This window comes from Eubalaena glacialis, chromosome 4 (genome assembly GCF_028564815.1).
Source record: "Eubalaena glacialis isolate mEubGla1 chromosome 4, mEubGla1.1.hap2.+ XY, whole genome shotgun sequence".
Classification (NCBI taxonomy): Eukaryota; Metazoa; Chordata; class Mammalia; order Artiodactyla; family Balaenidae; genus Eubalaena; species Eubalaena glacialis.
In genome coordinates this window covers 30,574,844-30,587,059 of record NC_083719.1, presented here as the reverse complement: position 1 = coordinate 30,587,059, position 12,216 = coordinate 30,574,844, and the positions used below count along the sequence as shown (strand labels likewise).

General features: G+C 32.5%; 1 protein-coding gene across 5 annotated transcripts in view; it reads right to left on the bottom strand.

The window, feature by feature from the left end:
- NIPBL (NIPBL cohesin loading factor) overlaps window positions 1–12,216 on the bottom strand; it is a 201,806-nt gene that overhangs the window by 36,607 nt on the left and 152,983 nt on the right. For all 5 annotated transcript variants that reach the window (XM_061189192.1, XM_061189187.1, XM_061189191.1 and 2 more), the window contains 7 exons: window positions 10,994–11,208; window positions 10,780–10,882; window positions 10,063–10,161; window positions 9,815–9,961; window positions 7,421–7,555; window positions 6,622–6,720; window positions 5,741–5,794 (listed from right to left, as the gene is read on the bottom strand). In XM_061189192.1, coding sequence (XP_061045175.1) covers window positions 5,741–5,794; window positions 6,622–6,720; window positions 7,421–7,555; window positions 9,815–9,961; window positions 10,063–10,161; window positions 10,780–10,882; window positions 10,994–11,208 — 852 coding nt within the window. The remainder of the gene's footprint in view (window positions 1–5,740; window positions 5,795–6,621; window positions 6,721–7,420; window positions 7,556–9,814; window positions 9,962–10,062; window positions 10,162–10,779; window positions 10,883–10,993; window positions 11,209–12,216) is intronic.

Genomic DNA, 12,216 nt, shown 5'->3' with positions numbered 1-12,216 from the left:
GAATGTGGAACGTCCCTTTAAAGAAAGATTCAGTTACAGCACCAGACAGGTGGCAATGTCTTGCAATGGCTCAGGCAAGATTCTCCAGCAGGCTCTTATGCTCTGAATCAGCACCGATACATGGTGCTGTTTAGTCCATAGCCAGGATTAGTCCAGGAATCAAGAGGTGGAAATTTGAGGGGCATCACTCACTATTACCCCTAGTGACCCATTAGCAAAATTTTTGCTTCTGTTCCAGCTACTTTATGCTCTGCTGGCTTAGAGAGAGGTTCTAGAGAGGGAATGCTTCTACCAGGAGACACAATCATAATGCCACTGAACTGAAAGTTAGTACTGTCACCCAACTACTGTGTGCTCCTCATGCTTCTGAATCAACAACAAAGAAGGGAGTTAGGGTTCTGGATGGAGTGATTGATCCTGACTACCAAGAAGAAACTGGAGTACTACTCTATAATGGAGGTACGGAAGAGTATGTCTGGAATACAAGAGATCCCTTAGGCCATCTCTTAGTATTATACCAGCTGTGATCACATTACCAGTTATAGAAATAAGGACTTTAATTGCCATGAGTATTTCCTACGTATTTTTTCATGAATACATTTGTGTGTGCGTGTGTGTGTTGTGTGTACAGAGGTGGGGGAGAGGGAAAGGGAGAGAGAGATCGAGAGGGAAAGTGAGAAAATATCTTTCTTCCCCCCCCCTTATTCCTTTATCACGTAACATAAAGTGTACTGACTTCATATCATAGTATTTAAATGTTGTTAATCTGACATCACAGTACTTAAATTATGGGATATCAAGAAGAGTAAACATCACTCAAGGACTTCTTCTGGGGAATGGGTTAGTGCATTTTTGGTTACATGCATGATAGTTGTATCATGTTAGGTAGAATCATGACCTTGTTATTGTCTTTATTTGGAGATCTAGTATGGTTTAAGGAGATGTATATGGGTGCCAAGTTAACAAAGGGTAGAACTGTGATGGTTAATTCTAAGTGTTAACTTGACTGGGCCAAGGGATGCCCAGTTATCTGGTTAAACATTATTACTTGAGGTGTTGGTGAGTAAAGGTGGTTCTAAATGAGATTAGCATTTGAATTGTGGACTCAGCAAAGGAGATTGCCCTCTCCAATGTGGGTGGGGCTGAACAGAACAGAAGGTAGAAGAAGAGAGAATCCAACCATTCTCTGAGTATTTGAGCTGGGACATTGATCTCCTCCCACATTTGGACTGGGATTTACACTATCAGCTTCCGTGGTTCAGGCCTTAGGACACAGACTAAACTACATACTAGGGGCTTCTCTGGGTCTCCAGTTTACAGACAGCAGACTGTGGGATTTAAGAGCCTCCATAATCACATAAGCCAATTCCTTATAATAAATCTTTTCTCTGTCTCCCTTTCTCAGTATCTTGTTGGTTCTGTTTCTCTGGAGAAACATGACTAATACATGTCCCTTCTGAGTCAACCCCTGGCCCTCTGCAATCACTCCTCTGATTTTTTCCAATACAGATTAGTTTTGCCTCTCCTTGAACTTCATATAAATGGAATCAGAGTATGTAATCCTCTGTGTAAGGCTTCCTTCATTCTGCAGTGTGTTCATTAACCGTCTATGTTGCTGTATGTATCAGCAGTCTGTTCCTTTATGATGTGGAGCACTATCAAATTGTATGGATATATCGGTTTCTCTATTCATTCACTGATTGATGGCAATAAGAGTATTTGATTGTAAACTTCAAGAAGGAGATCTTGTTTTGGACTACAAAGGCCAGGAACAGATGAAATATAGTTTATTCAAGTTTTTTCATTGCCTGCATTTTCTTGTAAACTAAAAAAAGGCTGTAGTCTTAGTTCATAAGCGATGACAATGAGTGGCTCTGTGAAATTAATTCTGTGTACCCACCATAGGCTATGACAGTGGTTTAAATTAATTGAACCACTTTTTAGAAATAAAAAAATGTAAGGACTTTCATGATAGAACTTTTTCTTTCAAATACTACTGAAAAAAATCACAAAAAAGCTATGAATTCATTAGGTTATAAGGGAATTGAATTTCCATACATTTACAAAATGTGTATATGTAGTTAGTGGACAGAGTTTGATGCCTGTGTAAATATGAAGCTATTTCATGTAGTACTTCAAGTTTCCCTAGGAAATCATATTCCATGAATTGGGAATCACTGATCTATACGAAGCCGACCCAACATAAAAATAATAATGAGAAATATCTGAAATTGGACAGAATGGAATGTGTGTACATGAATCCATGTGGAAACAGTAAGAGTGCTAATTATTTTTGATTCAAGAATTTCAAACAATTCCAGTAGTCCCTTCTTTGTATCCTTCCCAGCTTCTCTTAAAATTTATGCACAGTGTTGTTACAACTGCTAAGAGTGGTTATATCTCCATCAGATGTATTTATATAAATATTTTTTAGTTTTCTTTATTTCATTAAACTAAACTCTGCTAGTCTAATGACTGTATCAGAAAGTCACAATGTCATTTTGGTAAACTAAATTGTTGGCAGAAACTAAAGTAGGAAAGCAATGAATAGGGAGCAACAGAAAGCAATGAACTAAAAGAGGACTAGAGAGTAAAGATATAAAGAATATAAAACTACTGCTAAGAGGTTATAAATCTAGTGTTCTCTTTTCTTCCAACTTGCTAATAACACATAGGGATATTATCTTAGATTCTTTTTATTAATACTAACTAATGACATTTCTGATAGCTATACTTAATTCTTACTTAAACATTTATTACAATTATCACATGAAACGTTGTTGTAGAGCTTTCTAGGAATTATTATGTCCCCTTTGGAATGGCTGACATAAATATAACTAAGACAGTCATAAGGCTCTATAATATAGAGCTAATTATTTGACTTAGGAGGGAAAGGATGTCAAATATATCATGTAAAATTATAAAATGGAAGATGATTGATGAAGAGAGTCCAAGACATTACAGACTGGATAACAGAGGCAAACATCATGAGGATGCTTAAAAAAGGCATCTTAAAATTTTTTTTAAAGCAACATATTACTACATACTACCAGAGGGCTAAAGTTAAAAAGAATGACAATACCAAGTACTGGTGAGGATGTGGAGCAACTGGAACATTGCTGGTGGAAATGCAAAATGGTTCAGCCATTTTGGAAAAACAGCTTGGTAGTTTCTCACTCACCACATGACCCAACAATTACGATCACAGGAATTTACCCAGGAGAAATGAAAACACCTATCCCCACAAAAACTTGCACACAAATATTCATAGCAGGATTATTCATAATAGTCCAAACTGAAAACAACCCAAAAGTCCATAAATTTGTGAATAAAGAAATTATTATACATCCATACTACTGACACTACTCAGCAATAAAAAGGAATAAAACATTAATACACCAGCAACATTCTGCTAGTTAAAAGAAGTCAAACACAAAAGACTACATGTTGTATGATTCTATTGATATGAAATTCTACAAAAGGGACAACTGTAGTGACAAAAAGTGAATCAGTGTTTTCCAAGGACCAAGGGGAGAGGATCAACTACAAAGAGGCACAAGGAAGCTTTTAAGAGTGATATTCTTTACATCACTGTAAATAATTATTAAAGTTAATCAAAATGTACACCTAAAATTGGTGAATATTTTTGCATGTAAGTTATGCCTCAATAAAATAATTTTGATTGATTGTTAAAAATATTGCTAAATACAGTTTTATTACTAAAAGTATTATTAAAAATAAAAAAGTAAACAAATAGACTTAACAGACAGTAAATTGTTGACATAATCGAACAGAAAAAATTACTTCATGATTGACTTTTAATGGTATATGTTTAGTCAGCTACAGATAAAAAGAAATGCAAAAAAAATCTTAAACTGCATCCAGTAATCTTACTGTTAATATAGTAGGGCAAAGCAAATAGGAAATTATGTCCACTTCCTTGGAAATAAGATTTTTAGCCTAAAGGAAATAATAAAATCAAAGAAGCAGAATCTCATAATCTTAAATTTGAATTAAAAATATCAATATAAATTCTTGATTTATTTTTTTCTTTCTAAGGAATATGTATCTTTTAGCTCTATCCTCTGAGAAGGCCCAAAGCTATGATAACCCGTTAGCAATGAACATCCACAGCACCCAGATTATTCCCACCAAAGGGATTCAGGGCTCTTTGGAAAAATGGTTGATTTCAGGTTTGGGACAGAAAATGTACAAGTTGAGTCTGGGGCATCTTGTAGAGGCAGAAAGTAATCAGGCTACAAAAGAGTAATGAGGTTATACCAAAAAGATACAAGATCGATTTGAAGGGACTACCACTGGGCAAAGACGGGACAATTTGAGCTTCAAAAAGAATTATGATTGCAATAAATTAAAATACACAGATACAAAAATCTTTTAGTTCACACTGATATTGACAGGAAAACTCATTATTCTGAAACTTGATTAAGTAATGGAAAAGAATAAAGTATTTCCCCTGCCCTTCCTGTACAAACTATATTTTACAGTAGCCAAATATTAGGACAAAATTCCTCTTTAAAGAAGAATCCTTGCTAATTAATATGGAATAAATAAAATAACTAGAAAAAAAATCAGTATTTTGCAACTTCTAATGAAAATAATGAATCTAGGTAGTGATCTTTTAAAACCAGTCCTGAAAGACTGTATAATAGATGTACCAGGCAATCAAAATCACTGAAAATGTAACAACCAAACATTATGTACCTCTTGATGTGAGGCAATAATATTTAGCATTGCCTGTGAAGTATTTCTGTCTATACTCCTAAAACTGAACTTCAGTATTAGTAAACCTCTAGATCTAACTTAAGATTTTACAGAAAAAAATGGTGGACAGAGGAACAACTTAAATGACACCAGAAAGAAGAGGTCTATGAAATCCAGAATGTGGGACACTCTACAGGAAAACATGTAAGTGGCATGAAAAAAGGAGTGAAGGGTTGACTATTATAGACTAAGACTTAACAGCCATGTCAACCAAAGCAACTGCAAACCAACTATAAAAATACATTTTTGAGACAATCAGGGAAATGTGAACATCGACTAGGTATTAAATATTAGGAAATAATTTTATTAATATTTATTTTGATATAGATGATAAAGATATTCTGGTTATTTTTTAAAAAGTCATTTCTGTTAGAGATCAATACTAAAGTATTTATGGGTGAAATGATACAAAGTATGGGATTTTCTTTATAAGTATTACAGCCAAAAAAAAAAAAATTAAAAAAAAAAAGATGGAGGAGGGATAGAGATAAATAAGATATTAGGAAAGTGCTAACAATTTTTAAAGCTGGGTGATGGGTACTTCTATCTATTTGAAAATTCTTAAATAAAAAAAATTCATATTTCAATTTATAAAATTTTTAAAGAACACTAATTGTGGTTTAATCCTGTACTACTATAGGAAATTCTACATATTTTATAACATGTCAAATAATGTAAATATATATTTAATGCACTCTATATACCTATTTATAGATCTCATGTCTATCATCTATATTAAAGGGATAAAAAAATTATCTAGAAGAATGGGAAGACAGAATATCAATATTAGTGATTTAGAAAACTTACTTGTAGCAAGCAATTGAACAATTCATTAAACAGGGATATTAACCAAAACATTCAGCCTAATATATTGAAATAAATTTTCCCTACCACAAAGTATATACTTAAAAAATAACTGAAAAACTTCTTTTAAATCATAAAGTCTACAAAAACTCACGTTTTGAAGAAGTTGCTCAAACCAGTCATAGCCAGTATCTCTGCATGCTGCAACCTAAGGGGAGAAATATGGTGAAACTATCAAAGTTAGAAATTTACTTCAAAATATACTTTTGCTATGCTGTAGCCTCAAGTATATAAATATCCAAAGTTCTAAATTAAAAAAATTATTTTTAAACTATTTTTTCAGTGAGCCAATAATTTACCATGTTAAAGAACTTTATGCTAAAAATATCTTAGAAGACATTCAAGAAATTAGTTCAATGTATTGAAATTTTAAAAATGGTATACATTCTGAACGGTATTATTGAATCACACATTATCAGAAAAATCTGTAAGGTCTAAAAACAATAAAAATGGAAATGTTTGCTTCTTATTTTCCTTCTAGATAGAAGATTTAAAGACAATAGTGAAACAGAGTTGATCATGTAATCCATAATATAAAATTTCTTATGTTCAAAACATGAACAGTATTCTGTGTCAAGAAAAATTGTAGCTTATGTGTATAATTAAACATAATGAAACTAATCTTAATTCATGTTTTCTGAAAAAGGTAGAAATTACTATCTCATTTCAGGTTGCCATCCATGGGTTATTGTTATCTTTTTATCCACTTCTCCTTTCCCTTTCAGTTTTCAACCACTGGAAGAATCTGGAGAATTTTAATATCAGCGCTTAACTCAGTGGATGCCAAAAAGTGGGGCTAGGTGAAAACAACACTCTCATCTTACTTGCATCCCTTGAGTACATCCAGAAATATAAAGGAAGGGATGTAGTAGAGAATAACCAAATATCTTGTCATTGTCTCTCCCTTTGTAAGACAAGGCAGACCTCAATGAGGTTTGTATCCACAGGGACCACCCTTGTTCCAGTCCTTCTTACCACATCAGTGATATTTAAAATTTTCCTTGTCATTGCTTCTTTGTCATTGTGTGGAGTTGGAGTAAACCAGAGTTTCTGGAATGTTTCATTTACTAATTTCTAGAAGAGAGAAAAATTTCAAACTAAGTAACTACAACGAATGTGGCAAAATTCTTAACCCCTAATTCTCATTAAAGCCCCAAACAGAACTATTAAAAAAAAAACAAACCTATAAATAACTAAACAAAACACAAATTACCAGAAACTATTGGTATGACATCCTCAGTTTTTTTTTTTTTTAAATCAGCAATTAACTTACAAAAATTATAATCTTTTTCAACTTGGCAATGATTTTAAATGGGTAATATGATGCCTAGTATAGAACTTCTGAAGAGTACACATTCAAATGCTTTTAATCAAACTAAAACCACATTTTTTCTACTTTTGGGGGAGAAGTTGTTAAAAAACAAAAGAAAAAAAACCCAAAAAGAAATATAGGGACAATCAAGCACATATCATTTGAAAATCAAAATAAATTAAATTTGATAATAAACTTCCTATATACAATGCAATCTCTACAATGATATTAATTATAATTGCTAAATTGGTTGGGTAAGATCAGATTTTATTAATTAATGCAAGATCTAGAAATAAAAATACCTAAGTATGTCTTTTTCTTGAATTTATAATCTAAAATGATGATTCACTTGTAAAGTTTATATATATGTAAATTAACAAAATTTATATAAAATAAACATTTAAATTATTTAAAACATTAATTAAGAAATGAAATTTAAAGTAGTCAACATTTTTATCTCACCTTAATGCCCTCTTCATCATTCACTCTGCGAATCATTTTTACACACATTTCTGTAATTTTTGGAAATGTTGGTTGTTCAATACAGATGTCTCTTAGAATCTTTATTACCCTTTTTCTGACACTGATACCAGTATCCTAGGAATAGAAAGGTATTTTAAACGTCAGCAAAATTGAGATGCTTAGGTGTGTGAAATTTGATAAAATGAAATCAGAAAATACCAACAAGCAGTATATACACTATTTATTAACATGATAAACATGGTCTATATATTTCCTTTTTATATGCTCTTTTATTAGTGTTACTATAAATTTAAGTTATTTTATTACGCTGTCTTTGCTTTTAAAATGTAATATCTAATACATGGAAAAATATAAAATAGCACTGAACACAAGACTAGAGTATAATAAGCTTGCCAAAATTAAATGGGATAACAAACATGAAACTTTTAGGCCAGTGTCTGGTGCTTAAACAGCATATGAAGTATATTTAACAAAAATGTTTAACCTAACTCTTTCAAACCATTGTCACTATATTATGATTTATAGTAAATATAAGAAACAAAGGAACAGATTAAATGAAACAAAACCATGAGGAAATAACAATACTGGCTTGGCCATTTTATTACTTATTTATTTATTTTTTAATGATATTTTCCTTTTTTTAAAAGACTTTTTGATGTGGAGCATTTCTAAATTCCTTATTGAATTTGTTACAATATTGTTTCTGTTTTATCTTTTGGTTTTTTGGCCCCAAGGCATGTGGTATCTTAGCTCCCTGATGAGGGATGGAACTTGCACCCCTGCATTGGAAGGCAAAGTCTTAACCGCTGTACTGCCAGGGAAATCTCTGGCTTGGCCTTTTTAAATTAGTCAATGTCATGGTGGATGTGTGTAAAAAAGAGCTAGAGAATACTCTAAATAAAATAGAGATGAGGGACTTCCCTGGTGGTGCACTGGTTAAGAATCCGCTTGCCAAAGCAAGGGACACAGGTTCAAGCCCTGGTCCAGTAAGATCCCACATGCTGCGGAGCAACTAAGCCCGTGTGCCACAACTACTAAGCCTGTGCTCTAAAGCCCGCGAACCACAACTACCGAGCCCGTGTGCCGCAACTACTGAAGCCCGTGTGCCTAGAGCCCATGCTCTGCAACAAGAGAAGCCACCACAATGAGAAGCCCGTGCACCGCAATGAAAAGTAGCCCCCGCTTGCCACAACTAGAGAAAGCCTGTGCGTAGCAACGAAGACCCAACGCAGCCAAAAATAAATAAATAAATAAATAAATTTATATATATAAAAAAATAGAGGTGAAATATTGTGGTGGATACTTGGGTGTTCATTGTACTATTTTTCTTTAACTTTACAAATTTTCAGAATTAAAGCATTTTTAAAATAAATAAAAAGCACTGAACACTTATTGTGTAAAATTATTTCCATTATGCAATTTAGCAATTGTGAAAATATTTTAGGATACATTACTAAGGTAGACACTGTCAGAGTTCATTATATCTGAAAATCCTGAGGAGTTTGTCCTTCACTCTTGAAAAGAGTGAGGCACTAAAATGGAAAAAATTCTTCCACTCTTTCCTTAAAATTCTTTGTTTCCATCAAGATTTTATGCTAGCTGAAGATGAAATTATCTGTAACTCTCAGTCCCACTGTATTCTAATACTGGGCTAAAGGTGACAAAATAAACTCTTGTCATTTCAGAAATACCTAATCCTGTACCTAATGCATCTCTGTTGAGTTACAGAAGGAGTCAATATGTCCGCAGTGGGTGGTATGAAAATTCTACAGATATTTTGTAATGCCAATGTTTCCTTTCATTTTCCAGGGAAATACTTCAGGGCCAGAGAATTCAATGACATAGAAGAAAAGAATATCTTAGAACAGTGTTTCTTAAGTTTGGTCTTAAGACTCAAATGACTTTCTTGTTTAACTTGCAGGTATCCGAGCTTGTCATAATTCAGCTTTAAGGAAACATGCAAATATACATAACGGCCAAAAATACTGTCAGACACCAAAGTTCTATACCTAGTTCTCACTGAAACAATTCTTCCTGTTTATATACATACATATGTAATTACTCTAGATTCCTGTCCAAAATATTTAACTATGCCATGTAGCTCCTATCATTTACTCATTGTAAACTGGCATAATCAAAAGGCAAGAGTAACTGGAAAAAGGAATCCAATTTTTGCCAATGATTTGTTTTACAATATTGAGCAGCCCTCCTCTTGAAATATGTCCTTCTTTAGAAAGTTGCTATAGTTTACAGATTAGGTAATATAAATACATAATTGATATCTACATTTCTAGCTTAACATTTTTAAAAAGTGACATTAGGAAGGCAAAATTATACTCATAAATTACAATAAAAATGACATAACAAACATACCAATATTCTTTCAATCAGCATATCATAATACTGCTCAGCAAGCTGAGGTCGACAAAGGACAAATCGACCTAGTAATTCTACTGCTGCTTCTCTGACACTAGTGGAGTTATCCATCAATCGTCCATGAACTCCTCGCTGCATATCCAGCTGAAGAAAAATAAAGAAAATGTAATTTATACTAAGTAGAACTAATATTTTAATTTGAATAGAAAACTCAAATAAAAAGAATCATCTGTGCTCCTCTTTACCCTTGCTAGAATACTGGGGTCTACAGCAACAACCTCAGATAAACACTTCATGGCTTTTGTTCGAACGGCAATTGCATTTTCACCAAGAACTCGAAGGATCTGCCAAGCAAATATTGACATTTTCATCAATTTTAGAACACATAACATTTATCAAAATATAGAAAGAAAACATGCAAAACAATTAAAATAAATATCATATTCACTTTCCTTTAATTTTTATATAAGTGAGTAAAAGATCTGTTATCTTACTGATCCAAAGCTTTAACTTAAAACATGGTAAGGCATTCTATGCTTTAGGGACTTTCCTTTATTCTGGCATTCTCAATTAAACTTGTTTTTTATTGCTATGCTTCATCTGCAAGAACCTGTAGCCCCACTGAAACCTTCCTATCTGTAACTTTAATCAAGGATATTTAGTATCATTTAAATAATAACTTGGAATTGAATATTTTTATAACACCAATCACTCTACCTATATACCATCACTCTACCTGTACCATACAGATACATATCCATTTATCTGTAAAACAAGAATCAATAGGTAAAAGGCATGCAGAACAAAGACATTTTAACAAATATGGAACACAGAAACAAATGTTACTTTCATGATTTTTTAAAATATCTGTTCTCAACAATGAATAGACATCATACTCAAACACAAATAACCAGAATTAGAAAAATCAATTTCATTGTATAAGGAATTCTGGTCCAGTTTACCTGTGTCAAATAAATATCAAAGCTCTGGGCAAACGGCCTCATAGAGGCCAAGTATCGAACAATCAAACAAGCATCATCATAGTCCACAGTATCAGAGTTCATCCTGCAACAAAAAGTCATTAAATTTTAATTTATTTAATTTTTTTGAAAAGTAGGTAAATAGATATCAAAGAGATAACTGAAAAAGTAAAGATGTTTTCTCTTTGGATCTTACTTTAATGTGCTGAACTGAGAAGGTGTGGTTTTGATAATGCTTCTAAGAAACTTTTTCCGATTTTCAGCTCGATGCATAATTTGACCAGTTGTCTCAACTTCCTTTGCGTGATGTGTTCCTTCAGATGATTCTTCATCTTTTTGTGATTTCATTGCTTTTTCTGTTTCCAGAGTTGTATCACGGAACCACTGGGCTATATAGAATTTACGAGAAAACTGGAAAGAAATTTGGTGAGATTTGAGTTTGATGAAATTAGTAACAAAATTTCCAACCTACTGATAAAGTGTTCACAATCAGGAATACAAATATCAAGGTTTACTTTAAAAAAACTTCCATCAGATAAAGACAGATTTTAAGAAAGCTAGAACATTTAGAATATCTAAATGATAGAAAACTTATTATTTTACTTTGTCCTAACAGTTATATCAATGACGTCAAAAGATAATTTTATAAACACAACTGTATTAAGTCTACAATACTACTATCAACTACTTAACTAAGGACGGATCACACAACGAGTCAGTAAAATTAGAGAGAAGATGGGTCAACTAGAAAAGTTTAGAACACATGGATAAAATGCTGAAGGTAGAAGACTCTATAGTTATTTTCAAAATTTCACCTTACTTCTTCAAGAAATACATAGCCAATTATTATTGAAATATATTAACACTAAGGCACACCTATAATCTGTTCCTGTTTTTTTTCACTTTTATTGAGAAATAATTGACATACATCACTGTATAATCTGTTCCTTTCCACAAAGACTGAAAACCTGCAGTAGTTGGCTGAACAGCTTAGTTATCTCCAACCTCTTTAGATGCATATCTCATCAATTAAAAAAAAAATTAAAAAGTGCCCCAATATAGTGTATAAATTTTACATATAAACTTCTTATACTAATATTCTGGATACCTAATATATAAAAAAACACAATTAAGGATTATATTTAAAAATAAATATAGACATAAAATTCTAATATTCTTTTTATATGCTAACAGATCATCTCATGCACCACCTGGACAAATGCTCTCACTTGGTCTCAAAGACAACCTATGGAAAGATTTCCAAATATTTCCCATGTCACACAATTTTAGTAAACTACAATATCTGTACCAGAATTCCATTTAAGACAAATCAATCCATAATCATTCTTTTCTGTTTAGACTATCATGTACCCCTGTTTTAAAAATCAAGATTCCAATACAGCTTCCCTCTTCACAACA